Source organism: Alternaria arborescens (genome assembly GCF_004154835.1).
Source record: "Alternaria arborescens strain FERA 675 chromosome Unknown contig_3, whole genome shotgun sequence".
NCBI classification, from domain to species: domain Eukaryota; kingdom Fungi; phylum Ascomycota; class Dothideomycetes; order Pleosporales; family Pleosporaceae; genus Alternaria; species Alternaria arborescens.
The window spans coordinates 1,552,387-1,574,314 of record NW_021167858.1 but is presented as its reverse complement, the minus strand read 5'-3'; the positions used below and the strand labels follow the sequence as shown (position 1 = coordinate 1,574,314).

General features: G+C 50.5%; 8 protein-coding genes across 8 annotated transcripts; 2 read left to right on the top strand and 6 right to left on the bottom strand.

The window, feature by feature from the left end:
- Positions 1-2,276: 2,276 nt before the first annotated feature.
- AA0111_g2046 (hypothetical protein) lies at positions 2,277-2,656 on the top strand (the record flags this gene model as incomplete). Its single annotated transcript, XM_028647774.1, has 2 exons — positions 2,277-2,522; positions 2,585-2,656. The coding sequence occupies 2 exons, from the start codon at positions 2,277-2,279 to the stop codon at positions 2,654-2,656; spliced, it is 318 nt and encodes a 105-aa protein (XP_028510561.1).
- Positions 2,657-3,404: 748 nt separating this feature from the next.
- Positions 3,405-5,171, bottom strand: AA0111_g2045 (hypothetical protein; the record flags this gene model as incomplete). The annotated part of the gene is made up of 1 exon (XM_028647773.1): positions 3,405-5,171. The coding sequence occupies one exon, from the start codon at positions 5,169-5,171 to the stop codon at positions 3,405-3,407; it is 1,767 nt and encodes a 588-aa protein (XP_028510560.1).
- Positions 5,172-8,174: 3,003 nt separating this feature from the next.
- Positions 8,175-9,992, bottom strand: AA0111_g2044 (hypothetical protein; the record flags this gene model as incomplete). The annotated part of the gene is made up of 3 exons (XM_028647772.1): positions 8,175-8,427; positions 8,485-9,691; positions 9,758-9,992. 3 exons carry the CDS (start codon positions 9,990-9,992, stop codon positions 8,175-8,177), a joined length of 1,695 nt encoding a protein of 564 aa, XP_028510559.1.
- A 674-nt stretch (positions 9,993-10,666) lies between these two features.
- Positions 10,667-12,022, bottom strand: AA0111_g2043 (hypothetical protein; the record flags this gene model as incomplete). The annotated part of the gene is made up of 1 exon (XM_028647771.1): positions 10,667-12,022. One exon carries the CDS (start codon positions 12,020-12,022, stop codon positions 10,667-10,669), a length of 1,356 nt encoding a protein of 451 aa, XP_028510566.1.
- A 480-nt stretch (positions 12,023-12,502) lies between these two features.
- Positions 12,503-14,728, bottom strand: AA0111_g2042 (ABC1 family protein; the record flags this gene model as incomplete). The annotated part of the gene is made up of 4 exons (XM_028647770.1): positions 12,503-12,547; positions 12,597-12,726; positions 12,774-14,116; positions 14,174-14,728. The coding sequence occupies 4 exons, from the start codon at positions 14,726-14,728 to the stop codon at positions 12,503-12,505; spliced, it is 2,073 nt and encodes a 690-aa protein (XP_028510565.1).
- Positions 14,729-15,137: 409 nt separating this feature from the next.
- AA0111_g2041 (Baeyer-Villiger monooxygenase) lies at positions 15,138-16,968 on the bottom strand (the record flags this gene model as incomplete). Its single annotated transcript, XM_028647769.1, has 4 exons — positions 15,138-15,480; positions 15,531-15,958; positions 16,011-16,637; positions 16,693-16,968. 4 exons carry the CDS (start codon positions 16,966-16,968, stop codon positions 15,138-15,140), a joined length of 1,674 nt encoding a protein of 557 aa, XP_028510564.1.
- A 1,582-nt stretch (positions 16,969-18,550) lies between these two features.
- AA0111_g2040 (hypothetical protein) lies at positions 18,551-19,451 on the bottom strand (the record flags this gene model as incomplete). Its single annotated transcript, XM_028647768.1, has 3 exons — positions 18,551-18,963; positions 19,018-19,167; positions 19,238-19,451. The coding sequence occupies 3 exons, from the start codon at positions 19,449-19,451 to the stop codon at positions 18,551-18,553; spliced, it is 777 nt and encodes a 258-aa protein (XP_028510563.1).
- A 1,232-nt stretch (positions 19,452-20,683) lies between these two features.
- On the top strand, positions 20,684-21,616 carry AA0111_g2039 (hypothetical protein; the record flags this gene model as incomplete). Its single annotated transcript, XM_028647766.1, has 2 exons — positions 20,684-21,388; positions 21,443-21,616. 2 exons carry the CDS (start codon positions 20,684-20,686, stop codon positions 21,614-21,616), a joined length of 879 nt encoding a protein of 292 aa, XP_028510901.1.
- Between the last annotated feature and the right edge of the window lie 312 nt (positions 21,617-21,928).

The window sequence follows — 21,928 nt, the reverse complement described above, 5'->3', positions numbered from 1 at the left end:
GCAGGAAGGTGCGCGATGCTGCTATCCGAAGCTAAGCGGGTCCTGCTATTGCATCAGGTGAGGTTCTGCCACCCCGATGCAGCACCAACCAGGGGCAAGCCTACGACGCGATATATTAATGTTTCAAATGCCTAACTCTCCATCAAAGCCTTCCTAGCTCAGTGGTAGAGCGCGTCACTAGTAATGACGAGGTCGTCAGTTCAATTCTGGCGGCAGGCAATTGAAACGATTTTTTTGGGATGGTCATCTCCGGGTAATGGCCGACAGGAGCGCCTTTCTTTTTGTTTTTGCCATCACAGGGAACCCTTCCTCTATCGAGCTTCAAGACCTCTCGGAAAGATGTTCTTCTATTTCAGACTTGCGCCCAAATCTTTCGCGTTGTTCTGCAGCCATCAAGATCCAGATTTCAAGGGAGGACTAGGACAAGTCTCTACGCTTCACCAATATCAAGTTTGTGCAGAACAGCTTTTGTTCACATGCCTCAACTTGACCGCCGATAGTCCCTCGTATGGCAACTCGAGAGATTGGTTTAGTTGGAACTATATCAAATTCTTCAACGGGTATGCCTCATCAAGTCCATCGGTATGCATAGCCCTAGTCCCAAGAGGCTTTGTATGTACTTGCGACAATAACGTTCAAAACAGCACAACCTGAGAGGTGCGCATACAAAATTTGATTTATGTCGCACGTGCAGTTCGTGGAAAGACATATCTTGCCAACTTTGAAAGTAGGGGGTCGGTTTCATATACAACTTGTATAATCACAACCCATCTCTCCGTCATTGTTTGCTCAGCTATGATTCCAGTTAGAAAACGAAAAAAGGAGTTGTACGACCACATCATAGAGGTCCGGCATAACGATGATGCCAATCGGCTGAGTTGAACGGCCATGTGTAGCAAATCGTCAGGGGTGTCCATTCCTGTGGTCGTCTCTGTTTGGCTTCATCAAGCGCACTCTGACTGGAGTCAAGACATGTGTTTCGGCTCTTCGCATGCAACCTGCTTAGTCTTCGGTGAACTGAGCGTGGTATGCCAGCTTGCCTGAAGTTTAATATTGTTTGCTCTGCTGAGCAGGACGCAGAGCCCAACGGACCATACGACGTGCGCGACATTCCGAACACGTGGGGCTATTGAATCAACAGATGCAGCAGCAGTGACTCCTCGACCGGATCACGTTAGCATTTGCTTACACCTCGTACCCGGCAAAGTAGGTATGGACGGCTCTTCCCTTTGCATACTGACGAAAGTCTGGGCGACTAGTGAGATTCATGTTTGTCACTACCTTGGCCTGCTGTATATTGTGCCGATAATAGAACTTATAGTCTCGTCGACCTACAATCAGACAAAGCACGTAACAGCAAAATTGCATCCGGTACGAATGTATGAGAGACAAGAGTGTCCAACAGGCCAGTAACCGAACCAGAGCAAGGTCAAGGCTGGAGAGTTTGTACGTAATGACCGCCCCTCTGGAAGCCAAGATAAAGTAAGCAGCTCATCTTCATTGACCGCCTAATGCTAGCAACAATTTGAACCAGTGGTCAGTCAGCGTATGCGATCAACCTCGCTGTATCCCATTCCCTAACCACAGCCGCTTTGGGGCGAGGAGTGCCTCTCCTGCAGGCCGAAGTAAGACACAGGATGTACAGAAGAAGGCTTTGCTACTAGTCTGACTGGATCGCATCAATATAACCATATTAACTGTTGTGTAACCTCAGCAGATCATGTCTACATTGACTATGCCAAGGTTCTTGGGGTCATGAAAACGACGAATCATCACAGCAGACTTTGCCCTTGAGATTCATATGCTAGCTACTACGCCCACAAAGGTATTGTTCGGAACATCGCCTTCGTGTCTCGACGCCTCGAACCTCCGCCTGTTATGCGATCAGCTTACCCCCACTGTCATTGCTATCCGAGAAAGATCGTATAGGCATCATTAGTGCTGTTCAATCAGCGCGGTGAGTGAATGAAGGACGTTGAGTGGGCACGACGACGAACGAAGATGTGGTAGTAGCCTCATGCTAGACCTCGAACCCCGAGACAGTGACCCAAGTTAGGACTTTGTTAACCACACATCCACCTGGAAGGACTGGAAGAGCTTACCGATCAAATAAGGCGGTGACGGAGAAACAGAAACATAGAGAGAGAGGCGAGGAAGAACAAGTATAAAGCATGTCCAGAATTCGACTTGAAAGGACTCATCAAGCTCCATCATCATAACATCAAACTACTTCACCAGCCTTTCGCTAAACACACCACTCTTACAAATCAGTCAATATGCGTTTCTCAACCATCACCGTCTCTGTACTCGCCGCAGGCCTGGCCGTCGCCTCCCCGAACTCCATCGCCAAGCGCGAAAGCCAGGAGATGACCAACGTCATTGCGTTCGCTGCCCAGCAAGCCGACTGCAGTCTCTTTGACTGCGCTGCTGTAGTCGCTGCTGGCGCCTGTATTGCTGGAGCACTCGCAGTTCCAGGTGCCGTTCCCGCAGTTCTGGCTTGTGTTGGCGGTGGTGCTCCTTCGGTACGTGATTCACCATCTTTACAGATCCTCTTGTACATAAGGCAATCTACTAATCATCTCAGATCTGCCCCTGCGCCGGATGCATTGACGCCCTCAATAACTTCCTGGTCGAAAACAAAGTCTGCCCCGAGTAAAAACAGTAGTAGACAATCTGAGAATCATTCTATGATCGAGGAGTGCGAGAAGTAAGGGGCTCAGACGGACAGTGGTCCATCGACATTAGACCTGCAGTGTTTGATGTAGACTGAGACAAAAGGCTTTCACGGGCATCTTACATGTATCTCATTGGTGCTTGTTTATGTACACTCGCTTTTCAATGAAATCGCTGGCCGGCACAACCAATTTCCGCTTGCATTTCTTCATTACAAAACGCTGCCATGACAAAATGGGTGATAGCGTACCTTACATGTCAACATTTCGGTCAGCACAAACGCTTTCATAAGACGACGTGATGATCAAGTCGAGAGCTAGTATACCTTGAGTGAATAACCATGGCAAACTTCTAAACATAAACTGGCAGTCGATAAAAGTGTCACTGTACGGAACAAAAGAGTGGAAAGGTAATGCGATTGATAGTGAATGATGGGTATTGTGTATCGAAGGTTGTTATGACCTATTACGCGATTTGCTACTTCTATTCGTCGTCCTCAGCCAACCTGCGACATCTGACACAGGAATTGTACGATAGTAATCAATTCAGCAGAGTACAAAAGGGTAATGTACAAGAATATAGTTGAGAACTATTGTTCCTTTTTTTATATAAACCTCGTCGCGTCGTTCACGGGGCTAGCCCCGTCATGTCTCGATGACGATAGATTAATCGACCCCTGATAGAAAATTCTTGCTTCCAACTAAATGAGGAAACGCAAAAGTGGGGTTGACTTAGTTGCAGGTACCGAAGCCAGATTGGCAGCCAGTACCGCAGTGACCGGTGGTGGTTCCGCACCAACCGTACTGGGAGCAGCAGTTTCCGAAAGAAGATCCAGCACATGTGAAGCCAGAGGTTCCGGCACAAGATCCGTCAGTGGAAGCCTTCTTGGTTGGGGCAGCAGCAGCCTTGGTGGTAGTGGTAGCGGCCGCCTTGGTAGCAGACGCTCCAGTGCCAGAGCACGTACCGAAAGCAGAGTTGCAGCCAGTAGAGCAGTGGTCGGTGGTGCTTCCACACCAGCCGTACTGGGAGCAGCAGTTACCGAAGGTTGAGCCGGCGCAGGTGAAGCCAGAAGCACCGCCACATGAGCCATCGGTGGAAACCTTGCCTGCAGCAGAGGCGACAGGGGCCTTGGAGCTGGTGGTAGCAGCCTTGGTCGTCGACGTAGCCTTGGTGGTGGTAGGAGCGACGCCATTGCTGCCGCAGTTACCGAAGCCAGACTGGCAACCAGTTCCGCAGTAGGCTGAGGTGGTACCGCAGTAACCGGAAGAACTGCAGCAGTTACCGAACGAAGATCCCAGGCATGTGTATCCCTTGGTTCCACCGCAAGTAGCATCGGTGGTGACTTGCTTGGTTCCAGTGGCAGTGGGGGCAGTAGCAGAAGTGGTAGGGTTGGCAGAGCCAGCACCACCAGCAGTGCGGTACCAGTTTTCCTTGGGGTCACCGAGGCAGTCACCAACGGTAACAGCCTTGTAGCCGAGCTGGGTAAGGGTGGAGAGCATGTACTCAGTAAGGTTCATGGCAGTCTGCTCGTGGATGTCATGTCCAATCTCGAGCCATTGATTGCTGGCAGCGGGGCCCTTGGTGACGTTGCTCAGGAAAACGTCCTTGGAGTACTGGATCAGAGTGGTGCTGTCGTGTTCATAGTCATCAGTGTCAAGGTTGAAGTATGTGACGTGGTAGCCAAGATCAGCCATGTCCTTCTCGCAGCCTGACTCAGCAGTGCAGCTGGAGTATGGGGGGCGCATGTAGGTGGGAATCTTGCCGACAATGTTGCGGAGAGCCATCTCGTTCTTGATCATCTGGTTGTAACGGTCTTGCTGGGAAATGGCGCTCAAGTCCAAATGAGTCCAGGTGTGGGAAGCAAGCTGGTGACCTTCAGAGTCCATGCGTTTGAGGACATCGCTGAACTCAGGGGTGATGTCAATCTGTCCCTTGTTGATGTTGTTTCCAGTGATGAAGAAAGTAGCCTTTGCGTTGTACGAAGCCATGACATCAAGAATGTGGCTGGTGAAGACCTTTTGTGGGCCATCGTCGTAGGTAATAGCAACCGTACCTGGTGTGGTACAACCGTAGATACCAGCACCACCGTACTGGACGTTACCGAGCTTGGTACGAGCGATAGAAGAGGTGTTGGTACCACCTGGAGTTGCGTTCTCAGGGCAGCCAGGGCCGTGCGCGTAGTCGCATCCGGGAGAGTAACAGTAGTCGTCCTCAGTACCACAGTAGCCAGCCTCTGAGCAGCACTGGCCAGCGGGACAGTTGCCGACACCTGCACCGCACTGGCGGTCATCCTGACGGGCAACGACGGCAGTCTTGACCTGGGTCTTGGGCTTGAGAAGTTCGTTGACTCCAGTAAAACGTGCTCCGGTGCGAGAAAGCAAATCCCGAGCGCGGAGATCCCTGGGGTTCAGTCCAATGATGTTGGGTAGGGCAGCTCCATGAGCGTTGACCAAAGGAGTAATAGCTGCAACGGCAGCAAGTGCGGTAGAGTAGTGCATGTTGTAAGAATAAGGTCGGTTCGAATTACGGAATTAAGTGTTGATCTGGTAGGCCGGATCAAGAGAGGTGAGCGAGTGGATAGTGGTGGTCAATATCGACGACACACTGGGGAATCTTGGACCGAAAAGAAGGAATGGTCAAGATGAAGGTAAGGTAGAATTAGAACTTCGAACAGAAGGTACCAAGAAAGCTCATCAAGGCGTGCGGGCAGAATCATCTTATGAAGGACGAAGATGATCGACAGCCAGCCAGCAACCCCCGTAAGGCATGTTGACTCGCGTTACGGCTAGCGCTCTCGACACTTGCCTGCAGGTGCCGGTCAGCCTGGGAAAAGGAAGCTTGGTGCCGCAGGCCCCTGGGGCTGGCAGATTTCAAGCTGTCGACCCGCGGCGCCGGCTTCGCTTCGGGCGGACATGATGCGCGATTGGGAAGTTTCGTCATGGGTGGTAAGTAGCACGGACTCCTTTGCGATGCAGGAACCATCAACTCTATCACGTTGTCGAGCGAAAAATAGATCATGATGGTTGATCCAAGCCGTTTGAAACGTGTTTTGGCATCTGTGCCATCCGAAATGTTATTACCACACGCCTCTGACGTCTGTAGGCCGGCAATCGCTCGAAACAATGAGTGATTCATCGCACACGTTCTCCACCATTGTCCCTCACTTAACGGTTGCTTGGCATACATGGTCGTCGCGCGGTCGCAGTTCAACATGTTGCGATGATGGTATTTCGCCTATACGCTAGAAAATTATCATTTAGCTGTTGTGAGATGCTAAGCGCGTGGCGATATGACGTCTTCCATGATCGGTCTGATGGTGCAGCACCTAACAGATGGCCCTTCGGGCGTCAGCCATGGCGTTGAGCCATGAAAGCACCGACATGCGCTGGCGCATTGGCAGCAGCTGCCGAGGACGCCCAACCGACGGGTGCAACTCTTGGAAGAGCTTGTTAGGGACAAGAGATCCGCCCCGCATCACCACCAAAGTCTTCGTATAGGCAGTCGTACGAGTCTTTCAAGCCAAGCCATGCAGTTGCATTAAGTTTCTTCTGCGAAAGGTAGCATGTTGCGCGAATCCACTACCTTGAACGTCTCCTCTACCCCTGTGGTCCAGACGCCTGCAGCTTCCGAGGAAAATTGGAGTCAAGTGGGCTTTCCGATGATACGAGATGGGCCAATCACGTGCCCTGTCAAGCGAGACTCAATACTAATCGCTCCCACCCTCCAACAGGACGGCATATTTGCTTCCGCCAAACGCCTCGCTTTGTCGGTATACCGTCGCGAATCGTCACTCTTTGCCCACGTGCATGACTCGACGCCAAAGGGCAATGGCGCATTGTAACACGCAACCACGAAAGCAAGCCGCTCAATAATCAATACCTTTTGCATCGAGACGATCGGAATCAAGGGGGACGGGAAGACCTCGTATCCCCTCTCTGTCTCCATGCAGCTAACCACTCGTACATCTGATTCAGGCAGCCTCTCCAAAACCTCCACCACTCCATAGTCTCATAGAATAGCTCTACTGTATGCACTTCGGGAATACCGCAAGGAATAAAGCCCGAGTCTATTTTGAGCATATTGCTTTTCTGTTGCGAGACAAGCTTTTGCTCAAGTGACTAGGTTCTTCAGCCTCGTGCCGGCGGCTTGACTCGCCAAAACAAAATTGCGATAGACAAACTCTTCTCGTGCGCAAGCAACAGCACGACCATTTCTTAGCAACTCTTAGGCTTACGGAGTTCAACGGTGGAGAAGGATCGTTTGCAGCCTGTATCGCGACTGGTAGAATTCCCGATCGCATATCTCAACATCCGCCTCCCGGTGCCGCGTGAGCTGGGATACCAGGCATCACCACTGACCCTTGTGCCACTCATACATCCTACTCATGGGCTAATAATTTACCCTGACACATAAGGCCAGAACCGGATAGGACGGCCCTGCAGCCTCCACATTATCGATATCCAGCTGCGGTCATATATTCTTTTTCTTCCCTTACGCTGGATATAGCGTCTCCAAGGGGCGATTGAGCCAAGGAAATCATGTGGAGAAACAAGGCGTCCCCTACCCGTATCGCTTCTTCTGCTAAGCAAGAACAAGCACTTGCTCTGCCGTTGCATCTCGTGGCACTTGGCGCATGCCGTATACCCGCAAATACTCGTATTGCATGATGAGCACGTCGGCTGCAGCCTGAGAAGTTAATGTACATGAATGCCTCAGGGGTCGTGGTCTGTCTGGGCGTGTTGCACCATGAGGGCGTCTACTTTTTCCTCCACTAACATTTGTTTCCTTGTCCGCCGGACGTACTTTGTTATACAGTGGGTGAACTGTAAGGCGATAGGTCGAACCTAACATCGAAGATCAGCATCGGTTACATGCACGAGCGGCACACAACGTTGTCGCACAGAGGATTGTCGTCCCGCCGCTGATCAGTCGTAGATCACCGACATCAGGGACCTGCATGGAATTATGAAGAACAGCATGACAAATGTAGATCATCGCAACGTCTATCGATATCGAGATGCGATGTGGATGTAGAGTCGGATATGTTCGTCAAGATCTACTATTGGCCCTATGCCTGACATCCGTGTTTGTAAACAAAGATTTCGTGAGGCTTCCTGTCCGGAATGGAGTCAGACCGAAGGAATAAGGAAGGTCTAGCAAGAAGCACTGCAGGCGGACAAACGCGATCCATGAACCACGAATATCTCGCGCCAGTGGCATACTTTCGTGTGCATGTTCTGCGTCATAGATCAACCACAGTCACACTTGACACTCTGCACCGATAGCTCGACTCGATTGGGCAAAAGGATCATCTCCACGGAGAGGTATCGGCCAAAAACTTTAAGATGCTGTGCGGGGTGCTGAATGCCTTGTCTGGCTACAACGTTCCTACAAACATTCACGTATGTTTAATACTTCGCTTCGGATCTTGTGTAGGACTGAGGACGAAGTCTATTCTCGAATCATCAAAAGCAATTCCATATACTTAGCTATTCTAGACGTTAAGTCCCCCTTTTCATTTGTCTCCCAGTGACAATTCCGTTCTTCCCCGCGATCCCGTTGTTTACTGCAACAGCAAATGCAGCAATATCAGAGTTGGGATGTAAGCCCTGCTTTGGTCTGTCAAACGGGAAAACCACACTCTTATCCCTGACTCCAAGACTATCTACGAACAATACGTTTGGGAAGCTTTGCGGCGTAAAAGCGTTCCAGGCTTCGCTTATTAGATCGTCGAAGGCTGACGCGGCCATATTCCTATGTGTCATGTTAGTCCGGGGAAGAAATTGTAAGCAGGGAAGGCGGATTACGAACATGATGGCTTTGTCAAAATTCAGTACGTCTTCAGGTTGTTGCGTCAGCGTCCAGGAGAAGATGTGGAAAGCATCCTTCTTCTCATTTTCTTCCCTCACGATGTTTCGATTCTGCTTTAGTTTGGCTAACTGATCGCTCTTCATGTTGGCAAGGTTGTTGCTATTGCTGTATTCGTCGTAGAACGGAAAATTACGACCGGAGTAAAAACCCTGGCTTGCAAAGTCGCCTAGTGTTATATCTTCAGGTATCTGGGCGACCACGAGGACTGAAGCACGGTCGGTGATGAATTCTCCTAGGCGTTTATCAGAGAGATCAGTGGTGCCTGGGTTTTCGAGAATATAGCGGTCGTTGATGCTCTTCAGTGTAGTGAAGAGATCGTTCCATTGCGTTTGGGTAAGGTCTTTGTACTTGTTGTCTGTGTCGAGCGTGTGGCTTAAATTTATGATGACGAGCTCTTGGTAATCTGCTGTAAAGTCGTTGATCTGACGTATGATCTCTTCAAGCGTCTGCCCATTACCACCAAGCCAGATGTCGCCAACTTGGCCATAGTGACCGGCTACCCATTCCCCTCGAGAGAGCACTGGACGAAGGTCAAAATACCGTGATCCGGCCATTAGTTGTTGATAGAAATTTAGGTATTGTGTCTGGGTGTTCGCAAAGTGCGCACCGATGGTACCAGGTTTGAAGGTACCCATGCCTGCATCGTGAGAGCCCGGCATGCAGATGTGCTTCAAGGTTCTATTCGCCAACGAGCCCAGACTTTGCTGCATCCAATCCGAATACGTACCGCTGTTCGACCACCAATTACCTGCTTCGTCCACAGACATGATCCAGTTGACTGCAGCGTTGTGCCGAAAGCCCAGGTCGATCTTTGCTCCTTGCGAACTCTGCTTCGTCGACATACCGTCCAAAGATATGGTGAGCTTGTAGTCTGAAGGCTTTCGACTCAATACTGTGAACTTGTCCGATGTTTCATCGATACTGTAGTAGGCCTCACCCGCATCGTCACGGGTGCTTCCTCTGGTCCCGAATTCCACATAGACTCTGGATGCTTGGCCTTTTTTAGTCAGTGGCGGTGTCGTTTCTAGTTCAGAATTGTTCATACCAGCGTTGATTGTTGGCCATATCCATGTGTCCATTTGATATGAGTGTTGGCTGTTTAAAATCCACCTGAACGGCGAACCGTTCACTAGAGTCAAATCTCCGCCTGTTGATACATAATCAGTTTCGTCACCTCTCACCACTCTCTATAGACCATGAGATCATGACTCACCCCAACCCATAATTGATGACTCTTCCAAGTCTTTTTCACTCGTCGACTCGTTGTAAGAGACTGACTGTAGTCTTTGCTGGTGTATGTGCTCTCCAGGCGCAGCGTAACCAGTACGATCGTCCTGGAATCCAGATCCTCGCACAACGCCATGCTGGGGAAGCAGCAGAATTAAAGCCAATTCTCCCCAGAGCCCAGAAAGCAGGCGCATAATGCCCAAAATTCCCAGGTTCTGCATTGTATTCTAGCGGCACCCTACTGGGTCGGCCCTCTCCGTCATTCCCGTGCTCGCGCCGCTGTCAGCCACTCAATCGAAGCTCGTGTTTATCCAGATGCACCCCGAATCCTTGTAGGGCTATCTGAGTTGTTGTAGACGGGTAGTCGCTTTATAGATACAGCCGAGGATTGGTCGTGTTTTGCCGTCACTTTCCTGATTGGGCGAGCTTTGTTGTTTCACTTTTACACCCACTCCGCCAATACAGACTCTGATAGCCTCAAAGAGCAGATACAAAGGTGTTGATTGCGCTTAGCGGCATCCAATACCTATGCGCAAGAGTATAAAGACAACGTAAAGCGTAGCGCAGCGCAGATCCAGATGGCTAGGGGGTCTTGAGGCTTGGTGCTGTTTGCCGCATCGTTACGCCGGTAATTGCCCCGAGCGTCGCGTCACGTCGCGTCTACAACGTTGTTAGGAACAAGAAAATTAAGGAAATACGAGCTTCTCCCTATAAGATCATGCATACACCAGGAAAAAGCTGGAAAATCTTGAGAAATCTTTCTTAAAGATAGCACAGGAAGGAGCATCGGAGATCCACAAATTGACCACATTCTAGGCGGTCAAACATTATTTGCCGTAGATGCATGTTTAAAGTGCATGTTCCATCTATATTCATGAAAGCACGACATGACAGCTCACCTGTCAACAGTAATCATCCAACCATCGCCTAGTACACTACCGTTCGTGTCAACACCACCCCACACTACACATGTCGCTCCATCAACCTCTGTACCCTTGGCGATACCGAAATGTCCTCTTACTCCGAGACCCCTCTTTGGTTTTCCTGGTATCTCCTTCTCTTCTTCGCCCTTTGTGTCTACGTACCGGTATACTACCTCGGCCCACTGCGACTCATGCGTGTCCCTCTTCATACTGGAGCGGATAGTGTCCTTAGTTGCTGCGGCCGTGTAACGCTCAGGTGCAAGCTGCAATGCCCATATATCGTCAAGGTAGCTCCCGTCTTCGGTTTCTCCGCCGACGGCTAGCAGGTAGTGTCGCCCTTGGCCTGTCGTGACGCCTACAAGTCCTGCGTCTGCCCGCGCCTGTGGTGCTGTAGCAGTACTACCTTGACTGTCCGTGTGCTTCACTTCTTCCCAGCTCCAGCCACTCGCGACCGGTGTAGTTCCGCGTTCTGCATGTGTCCATACATGTGATGCGTCCACGTACTCAGTCGCACCTGAGGCAAACGTCTCGATGCCCTTGCCACCAAATCGATATAGGCGACTGCCAACGAGTGCTAAGCCTGCGCCTTCTCGGGGCTGCCCTGTTGGAGAAGGTATGTTGGTCCATGTTCTCGTCTTGACGTCAAATGCAAGCGCATCATTTGCAAGGTCATTGCTCGAGGTATCGCGACCTCCGACTACGAAGATGGTCCCGTATGAATTAGCTTCCGGCGGCTCAGGAACATTCTTTGCGGGGTCAGCAGGTGCTTGTGGTGCCTTCTCGACATATGTCGTTGTCTTCGGGCCTGGCAGATCTGAGCTCGCCGAAGCATGACCAGCTCGCTGGCTGGGATAGAGCGTGCCTTCCGCTGGATCAAGGTAAGACCAGGTGTTCGATACTGTATCATAACCCCAAACCCGCCCCTTCTCGTTTGCCACACTCTCTCCTTCGCCGCCAAACACGTATATACTATCTCCTATCACCGTAGCCGTATGTCCTTTTCTCGAGTTCGGTACGTCATCCAGACCGTTTGTCGCGCGAGCGGGATACTTGGTGTAGTCGGCATCGAGAACGCCGCTCGATGGTAGAATGACAATGTGCATGTCATTGTCTGCGAGCTTGCCAGCCTCGGTCTCTCCTCCAAAGATGTATGCGCGACCCTTCACTACTGAGACGGTATGGTGCGAGCGAGCGAGGGGAACCGAAGATATACGCGTAAGATTTGCCTTGATGGGCAGTGTCGGATGAGTAATGCCCTTTACGAGGGCGACGGCACCCTCGAGTAGATTCTCGGCTGCGTAGAGCACACCAGCGGCTCCGGCCTCCATTGTTGCTGGCAAGAGTGTCGTATGTGTTAAGGCAAGAAATGCAGGGTTTCAGTCAAAAAGTTACGAGGCAACTCTATTAATCTTTTGAATGAATTGGTTGTAAGACGTATTGTACATGAGAAGAGTGATGTTGTATGGCATAGCTGCGAAGCTTACCCCAGGCGTGACGTCATGGCGCAAGACCCTTGTCGCCTTGACGCGTCCCTCCACGGTAAGCGGGTGCTTAAAACTGTGGGACGGCAGTGCAGCGCCTCGGCTTCCAAACGCATAGCAAGACAGATGGCTTGTGAAATACATGTTTCTATATGGACGTGACGGTGCCTTTATTGTGTAAAGACGTCCACAAGGTAGTGTTTCTGCCTGTGAGCTGGATGTATGAGACGGCTTGCGTCTTTCAGAGAAACCAATTATGGTCTCTTTCACAATAGCTGAAAGTTTGAATAACACAGAGTATCTCATGCGGTAGTATGCATGAGTCAATTATATATTCGGGGAAAGCTGGTCGGACTTGACACATCGTTCGACCTGGGTGTTTGTTAGTATCGCAGTGCAACACGAGTGTAGTTTGCCATACCGTATCAATCGAGGCTTGCAAGAAGCTGCGCGCCTCAAGACCGACCCAGACCTTGAGCATCGAAAAGTCGCCTCCACGAATCATCGAAGAGCCACTTTGCGTGCCGAGTTGTCGAAGTATTGGCAGAGCACTGACGATGTTAGTAGATGACCCTCTGTACTATGCTGTATGACCTACCCTGCAAAGAGATCCAGGTTTGGGTTCAAACTCCTTCCAATACCCTCTAGGAGGAGGATACTAAGAACAACGTTTACAAAGTCGCCTTCAAGCCGTACATGATGCGTTCGCACCATAGAGAGAACCTCGTTAAGGATATCTCCAATCTTGATGTTGCCAAGAGCGAAAGTACGGCTCTTGACTCCCAAGACCAAATGTTGCATGCGCAAAGCAAAGACTTCTCCGTCGAGTACTGCATCTGGCTGTCTACATCTCTCTACCATCAGATGTCCTGCCTTGTAACCATCAAACTCGGCAACAGCCTTGAAGAGATCCAGAAAATTGGCGCGATTCTTTCCATTGAGTTCTGTTACCAAACCCGTATCGATGAAGATGAGCTGTGGTCGATATCCTTCGTTATCGATCTCTTGTAGCTTCGCTTTCCACTGCTGGGAATCTTTCTTGTGTGGCCGCAGGCGCTCAAGTACCTCTTCGGTAACATCGAGCGACTCTTTGGGGCCGGTCCTTCGATCTTCCTTTCTGGCGAAGATTGAGACGTCTAGCTGCTCGGGTTTATAGAACCGGACCATTATGTTTCCTGGATGTAGGTCGGCATGGATAAAGTTGTCGATAAGGACCATGGTAAGAAAGGCATCCAAGCCTTCATCTGCAATGTCCTTTTGAAATACTCCACCTCCATTTTGTAAAAAGTCTTCCATAGGAATACCCTGGGCGAATTCCTCGATCAACACGTTGCGCGTAGTGTATTCCGTGTAAGGATAAGGAAACCAGGCAGTGGTTCGGTCTTTGAAGTTTCGTCGGAAGAGGGTGAGGTTCGCGGCTTCGATGCGTAGATCTAATTGCAGTCTCATCATCTCACCAAACTGTTCCACTTCATCGGGAAACGACAACCACTCCATGGTGGGTATGGCGTTGATAATAGCCGCGAAGAAACCCATTATACGCAAGTCTCTCCGAACTATCTTCTCGATGTTGGGATGGAGAACCTTGATGGCAACATGGCTGGATGGCACTCTCGAGGGTGAGCTCTTCAGCGTCACGTCGACGTTCTTCTTGATCCGACGCGCTAGATTGGCTTCTTTTCGATCGATCGAGTTGTCCTCTAGCGTGGCAAGGTGTGGCTTCAGCTTTGCCTTGTATACCTGCGCGATGGCGCCCACGCCCAGTGGTTTCTCGTCAAACTCCTCGAAAATATCGTCGAAGCTCTGTCCGTCAAATGCCGCCTCGATTGTTCGCTTCGAGGTTTGCAGTGTATGCGCCGGGGCGTTGGAGTGGAGGGTTGACATAATGAGACACATCTCGGTCGGAAAGACGTCTGTTCGGGAGGCTGCCCATTGCCCAAGCTGGTAAGAGGATTAGTCTGCAGTCGATGGGCCATGTTCTGGTGTAGCAATACGCACCTTGATGAAGGCAGCACCAGCCCTCTCCATGGATCCGACCAGGAAGCCATACCACCACAGTGTCCCGCTCCGCTCGTTGTCCCTATCCGGCTGCCGTGATCCAAGCCATATCGCAGGTATCGTCACTATGACTGGCACGAAGATGATGATGAGATGGAGAAAGCGGAATCCGGTAGCTATGGGCTCGATGATGTAGTCGTCGATGAGGAAGTATATGCCCCGTCTGTACTTGGAAGAGTTCCTCAGCGCATGGGGCACCTGCTCATTCAGTTCCTTGCGCGACGCCTCCAGCATGGCCTCCTCGTGCGTCTTTTCTCCATGATCCGACTCGTCTTTGGCGACCTGGACAAATGCGAGTGGGCTGAGTATCGCGCCCCCCGCAGCCCCCGTTGCTGCGCCTGACCATAGCAGCGTTCGGCCGTTGAACTTTGGAGTCGCGAATTGTCGGCCGAGGCGAGATGCCTTGCTGGTCCATGGACGCGTGCATGCGCGGGCGGCGAGTTTAGGGAGGCCTGGGCGGAAGCATTGGCGACCAAAAAGGAACGCTGTCCTCATGGTACCGGGTGTTGTGTGGATACAACGCGTCTGACTTCCATGGAGTAATGTAGCGAGCGATGCTCGACCTCAGCCAGGTTGCAAGCGTGGGTCGTGACGTCGGTCGGCGCAAATTCCATGTGACACCGATCGTCATCCGCCCACCACCGCTCCTCCGCGGCCACCAACAAGCCTACCCCTCTCCTCCCACTACGCCGGACATGACCTCGCATACCCCCACGCGCGGACCATCCTCCTCATGCAAGCTATACCCAGACGGAACCATGGTCTCCAACGAGAAGGACTACAATTGTATAATCTCAGCTTCTTCTTCTTGCATACTGGAACAAAAGATTGTAGAGTTGCATAACAGAAAGATGAATATAGTTAATTACAACAGATAATAGCCCTATTCCTCGGCAATGGATATCTACGCAGTAACAAAACCCTCAAAGCCCTTATCCAGCACACTCCGCGTCATTTCACTGTACAATGGGAACCCGCCCGCAAAGTTCAACTGCTCTCGAAGCTTGCCAGGAATGTTGTCGCCCATGTACCACGACTTGGTCTGCGGGAACAGCGTCTTATCGGAGAGCTCAGTGATCTTCTCCCGCCATTCCTTCTCTGCTTCGTGTGTGGCGTCGCAGTAGTTGATACCTTGCTCTCGAAGCTTGACCATGGCATCCACGATCCAGTCTCCCTGGACCTCAACGCACGTGGGTCCGTTGGAAAACGCCGTCGGACCCTGGGCGCCATAGAGGAAGAAGCAGTTACTACGATCCAGTCAGTATCTCCAACAAGCTGGCTGTGTTTGGCGACTTACGGGAACCCGCTCAAACTCATACCCAGGTACGAGTAAGTACCGTTTTTCCATTTTTCCGACAGTTCAACGCCGTCAACATCCTTAAGTCCCATGTTCTTCATTCCACCAGTCACTGAGTCGAAGCCGGTTGCGAGGGCGATGACATCAAACTCGTGAAGCGTACCGTCAGATAGCACAATGCCCTTCTCTGTAACTTCCTTGATCGGATTCTTGTTCACGTCGACAACCTTGTTCTCGGGCTTGTCGAGCATCTCATAATAGTTTTGTTCCAGACTCGGTCGCTTTGTGCCAAATGCGTGTGGGGGCTCCAGAGGCGCAAGAATCTCACGCTTCTCTGGATCTGTTATCCGGGCACGCGTCTTTTTGGCCCAGAAGTTGTAGGCTTCGCGGTTGGCCTTGTTATCAAATAACAAGTCCTTGTAGTTTGCCTGCAGATATGTAAGTTTCTACCGACATCCGAGCTTGACGTGTGTATCTTACCAGCCAGAACTCAAAACCACCGTTCTCCCACATCTTCTCGTAGAACGCTTCGCGCTCCTCAGGCGAGTCGTCAAATGTGTTCTTCTCAATGTAATCGTACTGGAAGCCAGCGAACGTTGTCAGCCTTCTCTTGAAGATCTCCTGATATTCTCCTTGTTTCCGCTTGTCCTGCTCCTCTTTGGTCAGAGGTTTTTGCTGCATAGGCAGGCAAAGGTTCGGCGTTCGAACAAATTGCGTTATACTTGCGGCCGTTTTCGAAGTCTCTTGGGCGATTTGGACACCGGTCGACCCAGTTCCAATGACGGCAACACGCTTGCCCGTGACATCTACTCCAGATGCAGGCCAGAATGAGCTGTGATGGATCTCTCCCTTGAATTTGTCCATACCTGGCCAATCGGGAAAGTGGCGCTTTGCCGCGAAACCTAGGGCCAAGAGGAAATATTTGCAGCGCGCTGTGCGACCGTCTTCTGTCTTCACCACCCACTTCGATGAAGGCTTGTCGAATTGTGCGCCGACAACCCTGGTGTTGAATGCGCAGTCCTTCTTAATATCCAACTTTCTCTCGACGTGGTCAAAGTACTTTTGGAGCTCTTCCGTACCGGGATATCTGCACGACCAGTTCCAATCCTAACAAACAAGTGTCAGTCTTGACAAAAAGAGATTGGTCAAATATCCGGCTTACCTGCCAGATCTCAGGCATGCTGTACTCATAGATAGGAACCTGAGAATCGACTCGAGCTCCAGGATAGCAGTTCCAATGCCATATACCACCAATGTTGGTACCAGCCTCCATAATCTTGCATTTGAAACCCTGTTGGCGAAGCTTGTGCATTAGGTAGATGCCGCCGAAGCCAGCACCTACGATCAGCACATCAGTCTCGAGCTCTTTTGCATAGTTCTCATTATTCGGATCCGCCGCTTCATTCGTCGCGCCAATATCTGTCCGGAAGTGGACCATCGTGAAGATAGAGTTTTTGAGAAGAGGGAAGATTGAGAAATCAAAGGGTGCTGTCGATCTCACTGATGGGCACGGTATGGGCGACACGCTATCTTTATATACCTTGGTCTACAAGATACCCCTCCCACGCGAATCCTGCACGATCGTCATGCTACTCGCGATCCTGCAACGATTTTGTGCCCGACAACCAGGGCGAATTGTGTTTCGTCCATGGATGCCGCTATACTCGAATGATCTTTCGAGACTCTGTCGATCTTCTCTAGTATCCCATCTGGCCGGACGTCTAAGGGGGTCGGATATGTCACGGGTTAGGACATGAGACTGGCAATCTGGATGTGCCTGGATGCGGAAACACTCCGTGGTTGCGCCACGCACACACATGCGACCGTGACGGTTGCTCTCCGAACGTCTAGTTTGCGGGGTAGCTGGATCTACCCCGGTACCCCGCATAACACCGTTCTATCGAGGCGAAGATGGTGCCGAGCGACACTCCGGCTTGCCGTTTCCAGCATTTCCGATACAACGACTGTCAACCTGCTCGAGATTCTTTCCTATCAAGAGACACAATGACGATCTTGTCGCTCATACGGATGCGTTTGCAACAGCAATGCTTCCCCAGATCATTCTCAACGGGCACTATCTAATATACAAATACCCGCTGCGTCAATGACTCGTGTTCAAAATCGTATGCATGCAGGCTTCCAGGACGATTGCTATGTACTACTTCGTGTCACATGAGACAAACTAAGTTTGACGATCCGATCGCCGCCTAGCCATTTTAGTAGTCGATGGGAATTTGGCTGTCTCCAGCATGCGCATCTACGGAGCATACACACGCTGCCACCCGGCCCGAAGGATCATCTTTGCGGAACCGCATTCTACAATGGTCGAACAAGGATACTTATGCGGCTTTCCCTAGCTGTCTGGGGAGCTTATAGACTGGATGAAAGGAGGCCCAGCCCTTCTGAAAATGGTATCCCTTTCCACTCGTACGAATTTAGCAGAGTTGGTGGCAGTCATGAAGCATCGACTAGCTGGATGGAGCATCTGGAAACTGGCTTACCACAACTCACAACAAAATGGCAAGAGCTTGGTCAGACCTAGCATGGTCATTTGGCTGATACGCGAAGGAACGACTCTAATCGACTTGGTCAAGAGATGACGTGGACTAAGATCTCCACTTCGCTAATAACTTGTCGTGTTATCTTCGTTACGGTTCGAGCGGACAGCGATTAACCGATCCGTCCATTGTTCGCGTAAACGCAACGTCGGTACACGTAGTCACAGCCCTGTTCCCGCGATGCTTCTTTGATGTGGTGGATGGTACCGATCGGGATGGCAGAACACTTCGAGTGGATTTGCATGGCCATTGTGCATCCTGTAGTAAATCCCCCAAAGTCCCTCCAAATACCCTTATATTTATAATGTCGAAACCCCTGTTTGAACGTTCCAGTTTTTGGCGCGTCTAATTCGTTGTTTTTTTTGGCAGAGTATCTCTACAGACCCACGCCCGCCCAAAACTATACCGACTGTCTTAGCCCGAACTCGAAGGACCTTTTATTACCAAAACACTGGATCGATCTCATGTCCCTCTACTCTCACCATCCAACTCCTGGGGATCCGGGTTCGGCATCTCTGCTGCGATTTGCCCTTTGTCGCTGACCTCATGACATGTGCCTGCCTTTGATGCGTCCACCGTGGAAGCGTCTACCTCGTAAGCATTGAATCTACTGTGCTGCTTCTTGTTCTTATGACGACGGAACAAAAAGAAGACCACAAAAGCTGAGGCTAGGACGACAACCGGAATGGCAACGCCTGCGGCTATGGCAACCGTGCGGTTGTTCTTAGAAGTAGAAGCCTGCTCGGTCGCTTCCGTTGGCTGAGGTGATGATACCGGTGTTGTGGGGGTAGATGTTGCTGACCGTGGTGTCGATGCTGGAGAAGCAAACGTAGATGACAGTAATGATGTTATCGATGGTATGGATGTTGTAGCAGCTAATCATCATGTTAGTTCGTCACCCTCCAAGTCAGAAACACCTCATTACTCACCAGTAATCTCGGCCAATTTAGACCCTCCAATCTCGCAATAACTACTGAAAACCTCCAATGCAGTCGTGTTCTGTGAAGGATCGTCAGGACACTCGGTGGCGACATGAGCACCAATCATGCTGGAGAACTTGGCAGAGCTCTCATAACAGACTACAAAGGGAATAGATACAAGGTCAGAGCATGTCTCACACGCATGTCGTATCCCATGATGGAAACTCACAACAAGTAAACGACTGGAACGCACCGTCGCCACCATCTCCACATCCGTACTTCATATTCCGCACAATGGTCGATAACTCGAGCTCTGCACATGTTGCCAGGAGAGCATATTCTTCAATCTGATCGATAAAGATACTCGTCGGTCCGCTGGTAGCCACGATGTTGGCCAAGGCTAGAACAAGAGCAAGAGCGAAAACGATTCGTGTTCCGAACATTATATTGTCTGTTAGCGTATCTTTTCTTTTGCTGAGTAAAACGATGAGAGCCTTCTTCACACCGGAGAGGCTATCGAAAGAGATGCGGAAAATGCTAAGTCGGAATCGAGCCAAAGCGTTTTGTAGGCAGGGCAGACTCGAACCGTGTGCGTCGAGCCCTCCCGTTCTTCATTCTTCAGAAGCGGATTTGTTGCTGTGATAGCAAGCACACCTGCATGCGCATACCTGAATCGGTAGAGCTGAACTCTTATTGGCCCCCATACGCAGATAAATGGGATTTGGCCTCAACATATGGGCAAGGCTGAGAAAATGTGCTGCATGTACAACGCCGGGCGAGGGACGCTGGTGGTCTGATAGTGACGGATAGGGCTCTGGCGTTTTTATTAATGTCCAGCGTTTACCAGATTTGGCGAGTTCAAAGCCATCGATATTTGGGCTACTTGTTGAGCCAATTGAGGTGAGTGGGATGGTGCGGAGGCGCCTGCAAGGCTGCATGCACGGTACTGAGGAATATCTAAACAAGTGCTTTCGCACCGTTCTGTCACAAGCAGCTGACAGAATCAGACTGGGCTACCCGGAGATTCTCGGTGATATATAAATAGTCGATCGACGATTTAAGTGGCTTGAGAGCCAATATGGCTGGGAAGGCTAGCCCCATACTTCTCACCATGGGTGCAGACGTATTAGGCTATCTGCGACACCAGCAAGGTTGATTTGAATGGCCTTTATGGCGTATAAAAGCCTTCTCATGTTGACTGCGAGTGCCGTTACTGAGCACTGCTGTAAATAGCATCTGTTTCTTCTTTTTATAACCCTACTCGGGTGAACTGGCCAACACCTATGATATGCGCGGCCGTATGGTATTTGCCGTCCTTGTCGGGTTAGCGGTAACAGCAGTCGAGGATTTCGTACCAACACGGAGACAAACATCGACATCCTTTGCAGGAAGTAACGAGTACTTTCTTCATGCGCTGTCTGCTTCCGAGCAAAAGACATACATCGAGACACTTGCTGGATGGGGGGCGAAGGTCATAAGGCTATGGGGTGAGCAAAGTCCTGATGATGCAGGCCACAATGATACGATGTCTATGTACAACCAAAACCTCCTTTAAAGCCTTGATGAATATCTGCATAGGCAGACTGGAAGAAATAGTGAATCGGATGCTAACGATCGGTGTATAGTAACAAACATTGATGAAGGGTGTTTGAAAGGAAGCACGATCACCAATTCCATGCCGCCGCTCGAAACTTCCGTTGGCGTATTCGATACCACTGTGTTAGCTGCATTGGACGCTACACTCAAGCTTCTCCACGACAACGGGATGAAAGCTATCATATCTCCTCACAAAGCCAACTCACTAACCGATGATGTGGCCTGTGATGCGTACTGCCAAAAATATACCGGTGCATCTACCTTCTATTCCTCGACCGAAGCCAAAGCAGACTACGACAAGCGACTAGAAGAGATCCTCAACTACCAGTCACCAAACTTTGGCGACGCCTGGAAAAGCCTAGATCAAGTGATTATGGCTTTCGACCTCCAGAACGAGCCTCTGATCAAACAGCTCGACAAGTTGAACAACAATGACCCGGATGACTGGCTATGTGGTCGTGCTGGAGTGATGCGTAATGCACTTGGATCGTCTAATATCAAGATCGCCACAGGCGGTATTGGCGGATCTCACTATTGCTGTGACCACGAGTTCAATACGCTGAAGAAGGCCATGCAATGCGATGCAATCGACATCATCAGTATGCATGGATACATGAGTAAGGCATCCGACTGGGCCTACTACATTACCGGCGACAAGGATGTTTTGAGTGGAGCAAGAGCTGTAGGAAAGAACGTCATGATGGAAGAGTGGGGCGTTTCGACTGAGTTTCAGGATTCTTTCGACACTCAGGCTCAGATATTCAATGATGCTGGAGTTCCTTGGGTAAGCATGAGAGCTGTACATATTCGAAAAAAGGCATGCTAATGTACAATGAAGCTTTATTGGCAGTTCGTCCCTGGCTTAGACGGTTCTGAGCCAGGAGCGCCGACCGGTTGCGGTTACGATGGTTTTGAGATTGGATTGGACAGCTCTAAGGGTGATGCTGCTGGCGCAATTGCTGCAGCAAATGCGGCTCCAGCGGCACAAAGTTGGGCAAATTATCTGAGATAAGCCAATCGGGCCAATATTTGCCTTCTGTGTCTTTGCAGTCGCAATTTCTCGTATCGCAAGTGCGATTTCCGATATGTCATGAAGAATTCGGTAATAAGTCAGGCAGAAAAGAGCAACTTACTCCAGCCATCTCGATACTGTACTAACTGCCTCACAAACAAAAAAAAAGATTCATGAAACTGCTTAGAGTGTGAGGACTAGGCGCCTTGGACAATGAGGAGCTTGGAGTGGTTCTGGTAAACGGTAACAGGCTGCCTCGCCAGATCCCGACCAATTAATAAGAATTTGTTGACACTAGAAGACTCTCCCAAC